Source organism: Pteronotus mesoamericanus, unplaced genomic scaffold, assembly GCF_021234165.1.
Source record: "Pteronotus mesoamericanus isolate MK-2021 breed Mesoamerican mustached bat unplaced genomic scaffold, CSHL_Meso_final contig_20, whole genome shotgun sequence".
Classification (NCBI taxonomy): domain Eukaryota; kingdom Metazoa; phylum Chordata; class Mammalia; order Chiroptera; family Mormoopidae; genus Pteronotus; species Pteronotus mesoamericanus.
This window is the reverse complement of record NW_026555085.1, coordinates 68966603-68981460: the sequence shown is the minus strand read 5'-3', so window position 1 is coordinate 68981460 and position 14858 is coordinate 68966603. Positions and strand designations below refer to the sequence as shown.

The following is a 14858-nucleotide window of genomic DNA, read 5'->3' as shown; positions in this document are numbered from 1 at the left end:
GTCAGCCATGTGACCAGGATGATGTCAAAAGGAAGTGTGTCTTTAGGTGGGTCTGCATTGTAATTTCAGTTATTGCTTATTCTACATATAAAACTTTTTTTAGGGATTATTACTAGGATATCATTCCTTAGGTATCCCACACACTAATCTGCTGTATCCCGTAAACCAGTGGCCCCTTGCTTGGAATTTCTGCTCTTATCTGTTACCGAAAAAGACCTAGTCTGCATCAACAAAGGAAAGGCTTATTTAACCAGAAGAGGTAACAGAATAGATTGGTATATAAGCAGAGGCAGATTATTTTTCCCCACAGATAACTAAGCTAAATGCACTCACAATCATGGTTTTAATTTATAACAGTTTATGTCTACAAGTGGGCTTCAGGGACTCTGCCTCTGTGAGAAAATACCTTGGGTTCAGGTTTGCCAATCATTTTCTTCAGAAGTTCATAAAGGTGGACAGCGTTCCCTTGGGAGTACCAGCCAGGTTTATCCAGAAATGGCAGTGCTTCCTGCTCCTCGTCATTCTCTGAAAATACAGTTTGACAATCAAATACTTTTTAGTCAAGTGACAGCAGCCAGCTGGGCAGACCACACTCAGGCACGGCTGCAGGACCTGCATAAGGTGGAACCCCGTGGGGGCGGCCATTAGCATTCAGTGAGCCCCTACTATTACAAGCACCTCATAAAAACAGAAATAAATAATGTCTGTGTGTGCAAAATTCTAACAAAAATCTGTGGAAGGGAAGAATTATAGATATAGAACACGTATAAACTGGAAGAAAATACAAAAGGCCTGCAGATAAAACTTTGAGTACTTAGTTATGTATTTAAGTTTGTGAAGAGAGAAAAATATTAACATTTTTTTTTCTGGTTTAATACAAAGAGTATTATTTGAATTCCTCATAACAGACTTTTTCTTAATAGCTAGGATTTTTCCTAGACCAGGGTTTCTTAACCTTGACAGTACTGAGATGTGGGAGCAGATAATTCCTTGTGGGTGGCAGTGAGGTGCTGTCCTGTGCATTGCAGGCTGTTTAGCAGCCTCCTTGGCCTCTTCCCACTGGAGGCCTGCAGCACCCTGCTGTGACAACCAAAAGCGTCCCCAAACGTTGCCAAGTTTGCCCTGAGGAACAAAAGTTTCACAGATTAAAAACCACCCCCCTGGACTATGTCATGAGCATATATGCATATTCTAATATCTTCAGTTTAAAAAAAATAACATATGCTCTTGACCTTACATTGTCTTTCAGCTAAAACCTCAATTCTCTGACTGTCCTCACAGCTAAAATTCCAGAAAGAGTTGTCTCCACTCATTGGTTCCACTGTCTTTAATCAACCCTTCAAGACACCGCCATGTGGTCTCTCTACCACTGCCCTCCGGGACACCGGCGACCTCCGCCTTGCACACTCCGGTGGACTTTTCAGTAGCACCTCCTCTAAGGACCTCTCACCTCTTTTCTCCTTGGCTTCTGAACATTGAATCTCCTGTTCCCCCTACGATAATCGGTCTGCTCCTAGACTGCACTGTTGCTTCTTTATCCTTAATGCCAGAGCGTGTCAAAATTTGGTCTGGGTCTTTTGCTTATCTACATTCTCTCTATATGTGATCTCATATAAGCCCATGGCTTTATATACTTCTCCATGAGCTGATGCCTCCCCAATTTATATCCTGAGCCTATGCTTGTTCTCTTGGACTTCAGGCTCATTTATATAACTTCTCAATTGATAGCTCCAGTTAGACAACTCCTAGGCATATCAAATTTAACAGGACAAAAAATGAGTTCTTATGAGTTATAATCCCCCACCCACCCAAACTCTTCTTCCATATTCTTCCCCATGGCTGTAACTGGGGTCACCATGCACCCCCCTGCTCAGCTGAGAAAAAAAGAAAAATGAACAACCTGGAAGTCATTTTCGATTACTCCTTTCTTTTTGTCTGCTGCTTCTAAAGCATCGCCAAGTCCTGTGTCTTTTACCTCCATAATGTATCTTAAATATACAGGGTGGTTTATAGTTGTTTATATGGAAATAATTAATAAATAATAATACAGTTTACAATGACAAACTCTGTGTTTTGCATATCACAACTGTAAACCTACTTTGCCCCTGGACACGCTTCTCTTCATCTCCAGGACGGCTGCCTCAGGGCAAACAACCGCAGTTTCCCACTTGGGACACTGCAATTGTCGGGTCTTCCCCTCTTTCTACCCCTCCCCACATCCAATCCATTCCCCACCTAGCAGCCAAAGGTGTCCCTGCATCGTCCTTTTACCTCAAGTGCATAGCTTCAGACGGCTCATGGAATAAAACCCACACTGTTTCCCATAGTGTATGAGGCTGCCTGTCTCCCTAACTTCACCCCTCTCTCCCCATGACCAGGTGCCAGAATCACAGGCATCTTCTCTGTCACCGGAACTCACCAAAACTACTCCCACCCTGGGCCTTTGCATTAGCTTGTCCCACTGCTAGGAACATCCATCCTCGGCTCTTCTCATTACTCATCCTTCAGGTCCCTCCTTGCAAGTCGCCTTTTGGACAGGCCTGCCTTGGCCAGGCACCCAAGGTGGCCTCATCAGGCGGTTACTTCCTTCGCAACACGTATCAAGACCTTGTGGGTTTCCTGACTTGCTTTTGTGTTCTTTTATGCATCTGACTGGTGCACTGAGGATCCCTCAGTGTCTGACACCTACTGCTCTGAAGCTGAATTTGAATTTCACTGTGTGCTCCTCAGTGACTAGAGAACTGAGCTACTGTCAACTGTCTTACACTGAATAGTGTTTTTAAATATTTTATTTACTTTTAGAGACAGAGGAAGGGAGGAAGAAAGAGAGGGAGAGAAACAGCAATGTGTGAGAGATACATGGATCAGTTGCCTCTTGCATGCCCTGAACCAGGGACCTGTCCCACAACCCAGGCAGGTGCCCTGACCAGGAATCGAACCGGTGACCTTTTGGTTCCCAGGCCAGTAGTCAGTCCACTGAGTCACCCCAGCCATGGCTGAATAGTGCTTTTAAATAGCACAAAGGAGTTCAAAGTAAAAAATACTGCATCAATATATTTTAGTTTTTCCTTTTGTTTATAAAATGGTAATATGCTTAACACATTGTTTTACATTTGTTTTTCACTTAATATACCTTGTAGATATCCCATCAGTATACACAAAACCTCTTCATTATTTTTTGTAACTGCATTGTATTTCATTATGTGTATAATCCATAATTTATTAAGCCAGTCCCCTACTGGTGATCATTTAGGTAGATTTCAATTTTTTGTTACTATGGTGTTGCTACTATATACAATTAAAAAAATTTTTAATTACAGTTTACTTTTAATATTATTTTGTACTGGTTTCAGGTCTACAGTACAGTGGTTACGAAGTGTTCCTTGATATTTCCAGTACCCACCAGGCACCATACATACTCACTTCAATATTATTGACTATATTCCCTAAGCTCTACTTACATCCCTGTGACTGGTTTTATAACTGGCAATTTGTGCTTTCTTAATCCCTTCACCTTTTTCACCCTCCCCACCATTCTCATCTGAAAAATTCGTTCACTCTTTCATCCCAGCTCTCCATCAGCCTCTTCTACATGTGTGACAACTCTAACCGCCCTTCCTTGAAGCCTGTGCTTGTCCCCCCAGAGGGAGGACTGCATCATTTTTTATAATCCGCACGTATTCTGTGGCACCTCTGTCCTAGAAAATGACCGATTCTGACCTATCAAAACAAATTCACCCCTAAAATATTTACTGAAGCATTTATTTAGGCCCTAAAAACTAAGATAAAGTCCATGCCCTTCATTTTTAAAGTCAAACAAATAATTATGACACCACGTGGTACAGTAAAATTTAATATGAATATAGGTTTATTATCTTTTTTCTCTCCCATGAGGGGAAAAAAAGACATAGTGTCTCTTTTATGCCCCTGTTGCATCTAACACAGTACTTTGCACGTGGTTGTTAGCCAACAGATTTTATTGAATAAATGAATGGACAAATCTTAAATATAAGAAGAAAAAAACCAAAACATAACTTACCCAGTCTCCGGAAAGGTCTTTGACTTGGTAAATGGGAGAAGAAACCAGGCTTCAAAGCATTTGTAATCACAATGTCAAAAAGATCTGCAAAATCATTCCTGAAAAGCAACACATTTTTCATAGACTTATTTTAAGGAATTAGAAATGGTCTATATAACACAGAACTTAACCTTCGCCTATCTACTTGACCACACCATCATGTCTTATCTTTAGATTAACTTTTTACATGCTTTCTATACATTTTAAGGTAAATCTTACACTGGAAAATAAAAGGTGATTTAGCACTAGTATTCCTGAACAACACCTTGATATAAACATAAGAAAAGAACAAGCCCATTAACTCCAGGTGCTAAACTTTCTCATGATGGTTAAAAGTCACAGTAAGTGAATTCAGTAGTTTCTAACAGCTAGAAATATTCAAAGCTATGTCTTCAGAGAATGTTCAAAAATGTGAAGAAGATACTTTATTTTGAAAATCAGTGTAGTCTTATAATGTGGTAATTTTTAGATAACAACATTAATCGTTTTCAATCTGTATTTAATTTAATACTATATCTAGGATTATTTGGGATGGCAAAGGAAGGTTAGTCCTGATTCCCGAGGGACTTACTATTATTGCATTGGAGAGACAATATTTATCCAACATTCCCAAATATGTTTACAAATCAAAACTGTACTAGACAGAAATTAAATAGGAAGAAAAAAATTTTGGTCATCTGTGCTAATGAAAAGGAGATGAAGTCTCCAGAGTGTTCGGGAGCATGGTTCCACTACCAGGAGGGGAGGGGTCTCTCAGAGACACTTTCCAAGGCATCCAGGACTCCAGCCCAAACTCACTTTAAGGGACCCAAGCCCATCTATGATCCAGAAGGCAGACCATCCACTCACAAACTGTGAGGATACCACAGACCTACCTAAACCCACATGTGCTTAGGGACATGGAACTGGAGGCTAGAGAGGTCAGCCAGAGAGAGGTCTGAAGTATTCAGCAGAAGTATATTCAGCAGAAGTATTATTGTTGCATTTTTAAGGTGATGAAACCAAGGCTCAGGCAGGTTACAGAACCCACCCGATATCACACAAAGTTGCAAGGCAGGGCTTGAACCATATCTGTCTCATTTTCAAGTCTATGCTTTTGCACCGCCTCAGTTTTCACGGATGTCAGTCCCGTCCCTGTCTGTGCTAAATGACGGACATGTGGCTCCAGGCTGAAAAGATTACAGACGGGTCGTACTCTGGTTATCCACCAGGGAGTATGGCCTAGGACTCTGTTCCTCAGTAACCATCCCAAGCTAAGAAACCAAATGCATGGAAGACGGATGAAGGGCATGTGTGCCAGCTACCCTTCAGAAAATCTAAACCCAGATCATCAGCAAGCTATGAGCACACTGAACCCAGTAACACCGCTTTGCTAAAAGGTACTTGGGGGATGTTGTAGATGTTGAGTGATGTTAGAAGAAACAACCGTTTGCCACTCAGCATTGTTTAATAAGGTCATGATGAAGCATTTTTAAAAAGCAGTGGTCTGATTTGCCATTGGTCTTTCATAAAACCACGAAAACAGAATGTCTCATCACTTACCCAATGATATGTTTGCAGAGAAGTCTACAGTAATCACTATGAGAGCTGGTGATTAACAAAAGAATTTTTCCAGCATTCTTTAGCTGTTGAAGCCACTTTTTTACAGATTCAGGACAACTGTGTAAATACCTGCTTGGATCTCTTTTTATTTCTGGAAAATATATTCCACAGTTTTCTGAAAAATAAAAATATCAGAGATTTTTCTTTTTTTTCTTTTTTAATTTTTTTGACTCAACATTTTCTTATACAAGTCAATCTCTTTCAAAACTATAGATTAAAAAAACTAGCAGCACTGCTTCTTAAGAATACTTCTGTTCTTTACTTAAAAACATAGTGATGACTGAAAATGTCAGTTGAGAATACTTTTGGCTACTTCATAAGAACCGATAAACTGTTAAAACATAACAAACAATATAATCAACAATCTCAAGTCAGAAAACCTTATTATATTTGAAATATCGATTGATAAATATTGTAATCATTCAACATATATTTTCTGAATACAGATAATAAACGAAGAAATATGCTGATAATGCACCACAAACATGTCTTTGGCATGAAGCAGCCAAGAAGGGAGCTGGGTTCCTCAGAGTCAGAGTAGTGTTGTTTCAGATGGAACTCAGACTAGAAAAGCTAATCTGTTACAGCCGCTGAGAGGTGCTGAGGTGTCAAATGGAAAAACAAGCCAGAAAAGGCCAGGAGGCCCTGCAGTTGACAATGAAAGCTGAAGAACCTGAATCACTGAGCTGGGGCTGCTGACTCTGCCCCTTTGGGTGTTTAGAGAGGCTAAGGGTTCAGGCTTAGCTCCAAGGCAGACAGTGGCAATATCTCCAAAGTCCAGGTTAGATGCACGTCCTTGGTATCCTCAGAGTGGTCAGTACTTAGCAAACAATTGCAGACATGGTTGAAATGCTACTAAATTCACAAAGCATTTTACAGATACTGTTCTCTGGGTATGAGAGCACTACTAAACAGAGAGAACCCAAGTTCTCACTTTCTTAAACTGCTAGGATAAGAACACATGCGTAAACAAAGTAAGGTGTGAATGAGCTTGTATTGAATGATAAACTGCAATACATATAGGCTACCCCTGGAACTCTGTATGGTGTCATGCACTTGAAATAACAGAAATGAAAGTTACATTTCAAGAATATCAGGACAGGAAAGAAGAGTCTCTAAGTGAAAAAATAAACAAAAACAAAACAAAACAAAAATAAAATGAAACAAAACCAGATACGGCAGCAAACACTGTTGTCTCCCTGTCCAAATCCACTGCCGCCCCCCCATCCCGCCCATCTCTTGGAAAGTACTGTGATTTTGAGGCTTTATTCTCCTCTGAGGGGCTGGGTGCTCAGGAAGAGCATGGGTATCTAATAGTCTAAGCTCTCCTGGTGATTCCTTCCCCTGCCAGTAAGTCATTTAGGACAGTGTAGGAGACCCAGGCAAGGCCAATGAGATTCAGAGAACACTGTCTTTGGTGCCCTGTATACCGCTGGTAAGAAAACCTCTACATAGGAGAACATGTCCCTTCTTCTATTCTGGACTTTGCTATGACTATATGCTCTATGCTGAACGGCTACAGCTATCTTCAACACAGAGCACAAGTTTGACACACCAGGGATGGCCTAGCGGAAAACGGAAAGGAACCTGGGTCCCTAATGACATCACTGGGCCTCTAACTAAGACGTTGACTTCACCAGGGTTGGAAGTGCCCCCCGAATTCTGGAATTTTTCTGGCCATGTGAAATAACTCACTTTAAGAATAGCATAAACATTAAGGATATCAATTACTTGCAACCTAGACCATCTCTCTTCGGAAAATAATACATTGCAAGAATCAATCACAACGAGACTGAAAAAAATAAAACCCCAAACAAACAGACTGTATTACACTATGGGAATAATACCCAGACATCAGGAGACCAAGAACAAAAACAGTTTGTGCTTTCTTTATACTCTGACCTATGGGACACTTGTGTGTAGATCTCTAGGATCTCTCCATAGCCCTGGAGCTACGTAATGTAAATACTATGTAATTTTTTAAAAGCTTTTTAATCTCAAAAGCTTTAAAAAAATAAAAAACATCATTTTTCAGGGAAAAGACGGCATTAGTTCTTTAAGGTAGAGCTAATTTAAGAAAGAGAAAAATAAAACAAGTAATTAAGAATAGAATAGTTTAATGACTATCAAAGTTATGGCAGAGACTGTGTCTCAGAATTCATTATACCTAAAAGAGTTTTATGTGAATTTATTTTGGCCAGAAAAACAAAGATTTTGTAGCAGTAGGATCTTTATGGGCTATAAAAATTTATAGTATATAATGCTGAAAGCATTTATATACTTAAACTGTGTTTAGAAACAACTGCTGAGAAAGACCGTCTTTTCCTTAGCTATACATGTGTGTCTAGTGCCATCTAGTGATCAAAATATAAATTACTATTAAAACACTACTGTCCCATTTTCAAATGGATTTAAAAAAAACAATGTTCCCTTAAATGCTGTATTTTAAAAGTCTTGCCTAGATTAATTTTATTAGTATCCCTTAATAAGCCTAATGCAAAAGTGTGAAAACATAATAGTTTAGTTGAGAAAATTACTCTGAGGTAATTAATTCAAATTAAAAAAAGACAAATCCTGTACAAATAGATACCTAATGATAAATTATGGGTTGCTGCTACTATAAAAGATCACTGACTGTTGCTGGGGAAGATATTTTCATCCCCTTGTAACCTCAGATCATTAAAGTAATAGGAGACATAATTACACAAATACACACTCATCTTTTTTAAAAAATTAATCTTTACAGGAAGGTATGTTCATTGATTTTAGAGAGGGAGGAAGGAGGAGAGACAGGGGGTGGGGAGAGAGAGAGAGGCAGAGATAGAAAGAAACATGGACTGGTTGCTCCCATACGCCCCAGCCAAGGAGCAAACCGCAGCCCAGGCATATGCCCTGACCAGCAATCGAATCTGCAGCCTCTTTGGTGTATGGGATGATGCTCTGCCCCGCCCAGCCAGGGCCATGCTCATCATTTTTAAAATTTCTTTTTTTTGAGATATAGTTGACATATAAATACATTTAAGGTGGTTATGTAACACCTCTATCACATTACATAATATAATCTATTTTGTGATGGGAACAATTAAGATCTAGTGTCTTGGCAAGCTTTAAGTTTATAATACACTGTTGTAGTCTATAATAATATAGTCTATAATACGACTGTAGTCTATAATGTAGTCTATAATGAGTATTATAGACTACAACAGCGTATTTTTATTGAAATAAATCAAGCACTTGAACCAATAGAAGAGTTAGGTTAAATATACTACATCTAATTACAGTTGTCAATTAAATTATCTCTCCAAAGAGACTGTAAAGTTCTAAAGGGAGGGCATATATCTTTCTGCTTGGCACAGAGTAGGCATTCAATGAATACCTAAATTAGTGCAGGGAAGACAGTAAATACAAATGTTTATTTATATTCAAAGTAATACAGTTTGTAACATATATCCTAACTATGAGTGATAAAAACATTGCCCTATCACAGTCATCCTGTCTAAAATACCTTCCACTTTTCTATCCCTACAGTCTTCCACCCAAGATGGAGACTAAGGTAGATATACTTTGCCTTCTTGCACAACCAAAAGGGCAACAAATTTAAAAACAAAAAATAAGCAGAACTGCCAGAAAATTGAACTGTATAGAAGTCCAACAACTAAGTAGCTAAAGAAGAAACAATCATCCAGACCGGTCGGAGGGGCGGAGATGGGCAGCTGGGGCAGAGAGGACATGCGGTGGGGGGAGAACCGGGCAGGAGAGGCGGTGGCTGGAGGACCAGGTGGTCCCACATCTGTGTGAGGATAAACCAGAGGAACAGCTGGGGAATTAGAAAGACTGCCCAACCCAGGGTTCCAGTGCAGGAAAAGAAAGCCTCAAAACCTCTAGCTGTAAAAACCTGTAGGGGTTGTGGTGGCAGGGGAGGCTCCCAGTCTCACAGGAGTCTGTTGGAGAGACCCATGGGGTCCTAGAATGCACTCAAACCCACTCATCTGACAGTCAGCACCAGAAGGGCCCAACTGTCTTGTGGGTAGAGGGGGAAGTGACTGAAAGCCCCTGAGAGCTGAGCAAACGGCATTATTCCCTCTTGGACCCTTCCCCTACATACAACGTCATAATACAGAGACCTGGGTTGCCCACCCTGGCAAATGCCTCATGCTCTGCCCCTCCCAATGTAACAGGCACGATAAGACAAATATGGCTCAAATGAAAAACAAATCAAAGCTCCAAAAAATAGAACTAAGTGATGAACAGCCAGCCAGCCTATCAGGTGCACAGTTCAAAAACAATGGTAATCTGGATGCTCACTGAATTGATTGAGTATGGTTGCAAAATGTAGGAAAAAACAAAAGCTACGCAAAGTGAAATAAAGAAAAATATACAGGGAAATGGAAGAAAACCGGGACTCAGATCAACAATGGGGAGCAGAAGGAAGAGATAAACATTCAACCAAAACAGAATGAAGAAACAAGAATTCCAAAAAAATGAGGAGAGGCTTAAGAACCTCTGGGACAATTTTAAATGATCCAACATCGGAATCACAGGGGTGCCAGAAGGAGAAGAAGAAGAGCAAGAAATTGAAAACTTATTTGAAAAAATAATGAAGGAGAACCTCCGCAATCTGGCCAAGGAAATACACTTCCAGGAGATCCAGGAAGCTCAGAGAGTCCCAAAGAAGTGGGACCCAAGGAAGCACACACCAAGGGACATCATAATTACATTACTCAAGATTAAAGATAATTAGAGAATCTTAAAAGCAGCAAGAGAAAATGAGACAGTTACCTACAAAGAGTTCCCATAAGACTATCAGCTGATTTCTCAATAGAAATGTTGCAGGCAAGAAGGGGCTGGCAAAAAGTATTCAAAGTCATTAAAGACAAAGACTTACATCTAAGATTACTCTACCCAGCAAATCTATCATTTAGAATGGAAGGGCAGAGAAACTGCTTCCCAGGTAAGCTCAAGTTAAAGGAGTTCATCATCACCAAGCCCTTATTATATGAAATGTTAAAGGGACTTATTTAAGAAAAAGATCAAAAACTATGAAAAATAAAATGAAAAACAAACACCACTATCAACAACTGAACCTAAAGAACAAAAACAAAAACAAACTAAGCGAACAACTAGAACAGGATCAGAATCACAGAAATGGAGATTAGAGGGGAGGGGGAGGGGGAAGAATGGGGGAAAGGTACAGGGAATAAGCAGCGTAAATAGCCTGTACAAAATAGACAGCGGGAGGTTAAGAATAGTATAGGAAATGGAGAAGCCAAAGAACTTGTATGTATGACCCATGGCCATGAATTTAGGCTGGGAGGAATGCTGGGTGGAGGGGTGGTGCAGGGTGGAGGGGAATAAAGGGCAGGAAAAAAAATGGGACAACTGTAATAACATAATCAATAAAATATATTAAAAAAAGAAAAAAACATGTTTATATTAAATAGATTAACATAATTATATCATGATACAATTATGATAGATTAACATTGACTGCACAGACAGGGAATTTAGACCCAAGGTAGAAAGAAAGGAATGGTCTTGCTTGTTGGCTCACAAAATAGTCTGTGTCTTCAGTTAACCTCAAAGGAACTCTATTTCACTGCCACTTTATGTAACTCATTCTCCTGGCCTTTCCACCCCCTCTAATATCCTTAGATGCTGGTATTTTCTGCACCCAGATGGGATTAAATGTAAACTTTTTCAAAATTACTGATTTGAGAGAGTGAGAGAGGGAGAGAGACAGACAGACAGACATCGACTTTTCTTCCACAGAACCCTGTATCTTTGGCATACAGGAACAACACTCCAATTAACGGAGCTACCTGGCCAGGGCTAAAAGTAAAATTTTTAAAGCTAATTCTAAAGAATAAAAGTTTAGCTCTCCTATTGAAAAACTGGTTAATATGTAGTGGCCTGCATGTATCAAACATGACTCAGGATTTAGGGACCTCTTGTGGTAAAAAACAATAAGTACAACTTGACTATTAAAAATACTTTTAATTTTAACAGACAATTGTGTCATATCACTTTTTATCATCATAGAGTAAGTAAGCATTTTTTATTGTTAACTATTATCAGTAAGTAATACTGATAACAAGTTAAGTAAGTAACTTGTAAGTAATAAGTAAGATAATAAGTAAGTTAACAAGAAAAAATACTGATGACTAGAGTTTTCAAAGCTGTTGTCCAAGGGGATTTCAGTTGCTGGATGCTAACACCTCCACCATCGGCCTCCAATTAAGGTCTGTGGTTGTTTCCATGGAAGAACAGGATTCAGCAGTGACTGAAACACTTACAACCTTTCCAAGTCACAGAAGAGCATGCCAGTGAACAGCTAAAATGTTTAGCTATGAACGAAATATATTTGCTGTAAGGAACGACAATTAATTTTATGAAATATAGACATAGACAATTTTTGGGGGGAAGGCAAGAGATACTGAAATATTTTTTGAAGGACAAAAGAGAAAAACAGATTACAAATGTTCTGAATTTCTTTTGTTTACTTATAGAGGGCAACAGAAATTTAATATTTAAACTGAAATTTAGTATTAAAACAAATATTTCCTATTATAATCCTTGTATGGTTTGTTTCTATCTAATATATTTAAAAATAAAGAAATCTAGAATATCTAAGTTGAGTAAAGTGAAAGAAAAAATGATGTATCAAGATTGGACAAAACAAAGGCTTTTTGCTTAAGGTAGCAAGTTAATGGAGAAGTAACAATGTCTATTTACTTCTTTGGCCTTAAAGTCCCTCAAGGATGCCTTCTATCCTTTTGGAATTGGGAGGATGCGTTCACATGGGCGATTTATTTCCTGCTTTTGGGGGATAAAGGACAGTCGCAGTATTCTTGCACTGGGTATTTCTCATATAACTTTAATTTAAAATAATCAATATATCAAAATGACGTATTTTTGGTCAGTCCATCCTGGACCCCATCACCTCCAAATAACACATAATGCAAAAGTTTCTATTATATATACATTTACAGAATCTGAATACATATATAGCTTATATCAACATAAATCTTTTGAACAGCCTAAAGAAAAGTTAATGGAAAGAAAAATTAACAAATATTTAAAACAAGTTCTACATATTTCTGACTTTCACTTACTTCAAACGTGAGCTACTTAGAAAATAAGACAATATTACTGAAATACACAGTAATTACAACAGAAAAAAAAATTTTTTTTGAAAGATTTACCCCCACCCTCCATTAAACCTAACTCAAAAGCTTTTGAGATTTCTTTAAAAATTAGTCTTCAAAAATACATGTATTTTAAAGATTATATTTTATCACAGGCGTTGACTGTTTCCTTAGTTACTTTAGCTGAAATAATTTCAGTGTCTTCAGAAATACTCTCTCTTACTAATGAACCCAAAAATATTCAGAACAATGACTAACTTAGAGGAAATAAACTGCAGACAACAGATCATTGGCACAAAGCACTACTTATCCAGTGTCTGGTCTCACAGTGTATTATTATATACACAGAAAGGCTTTATATAGCTATCAGGTGTGTACCATATCTACGCTGAGGACACACACACACAACCTAGTGAAGCAGGTATTTTTAAGGTCATTATTCTATTTTTCACCACACTTTTCCACCCAAATCTGTACTGCGTCAGTTGTATACTCTACATTCTTTTGTAACGTACCACACCTGTACAGTTACCCCAAGTTAAATTTAAAAAGAAAAGGGGAAAAAATACTAAAGTTTTAAATTAGATTTTAAGTCAGATCATTGTTTTGGCAGAGGTATTAATTTTGTAATATAAAATTTGAAATTATAGACTTAATAAAAGAGGAAAGTGTTAATTTCTTTTGGATATAAAAAACACAGATATATAGGATCTACATGTAATGCCCTGCAACATAAGGAAGAATAATGCCCTGAACCAGAATTCTCTTTTTTAAAGATTTTTACTTATTTATTTTTAGAGAGAGGGGAATGGAGAGATAAAGAGGAGAGAAACATAACTGTGTGGTTGCCTCTCACATCCCCCTCACTGGGGACCTGGCCTGCAACCCAGGCATGTGCCCTGACCGGGAATTGAACCAGCCATCCTTTGGTTTGCTGGCACTCAATCCACTCAGCCACACCAGCCAGGACCTGAACCAGAATTCTTAACCTAAAGTACATACTTAGGCTTCAGTGGGTGAATGAAACCCCAACGTTGCTCGCAACATTTTGTTTATCAACATATGCGCATGTGTCTGGGGAAGCAGAGCCTATAGTTTTCATTAGATTCCAGGGACTAGGGTGACTCCCAAGGGGTTAGGAACCATAGATTTAGATCTTTCAGATTAGGGCAGTCTGATTAAGAAAGCATTTCCATATGCTCCCTTCTCACTGTCAAAAACAATCTTATAAATATGTCTTAGAAAAAAAGAGATTTTTTCTGTAATAGGTGACATAGAACTTTTATATTACTAAATAATAATTCTACCCTGTACATGTATACATGTATCCTAAGTCAGATAAATTTATATTTATTTAGAATGGCTAAAGAGTAGCTGCTCATGTTAATCTGTAGATTAAGAATTGCCCAATATACAACTTAAAAACATGTATAATGCATTACAAATATTCTTAATATTGAAACTACATTGAAAACAACATTTAATGAGGTTAAATTAGTGCTGTTCTCATTAAACATGATACATTTTTACTATAGAAAATTCATTGTATTAGGTTTCTTTAATGCTGTATAACAAACCAACTCAAGCATAGTGGTTTCAAACAATATATATGAAGTTTGTTCAGAAAAAGTCCAGCTATTGTTAACGACACAAATCGTTTGCAGGACATTGATGTAACCTGGCAGCGAAGGAGAGTGGACTGGAATGCACACGAGGAAACAATGACAACTTCACTGTACTAGTCAGTTGGGGTGGTAGACACCATTGAGTGAGCACGTGTACTGTGTGGTTGTCTCATTCAAACTCTGAATGACTGAGCGAGTGGAGCAATGAATCTGCATCAAACTTTGTATTAAGTTTGAACGTTCCTCCGCAGAAACTATATGGATGATTTAGAAGGCTGCAGCTATGGGCAGCTAGTGATTGGCAACTTCATGACAACAATGTGCCCACTCATGCATCATGTCTCATGCAGAGTTTTTCTGAGAAACACCAAATCACCCAGGTGACTCAGCCCCCCTACACCCCAGATT

At 38.5% G+C, this 14858-nt stretch overlaps 1 protein-coding gene across 1 annotated transcript in view; it reads right to left on the bottom strand.

The window, feature by feature from the left end:
- The window catches only part of NT5DC1 (5'-nucleotidase domain containing 1), a 118260-nt gene that overhangs the window by 8756 nt on the left and 94646 nt on the right, over positions 1 to 14858 (bottom strand). The window contains exons 7-9 of the mRNA XM_054569852.1: positions 5621 to 5795; positions 4040 to 4137; positions 407 to 525 (exon numbers count right to left, since the gene is read on the bottom strand). Of these exons, the coding sequence (XP_054425827.1) occupies positions 407 to 525; positions 4040 to 4137; positions 5621 to 5795 (392 nt within the window). The remainder of the gene's footprint in view (positions 1 to 406; positions 526 to 4039; positions 4138 to 5620; positions 5796 to 14858) is intronic.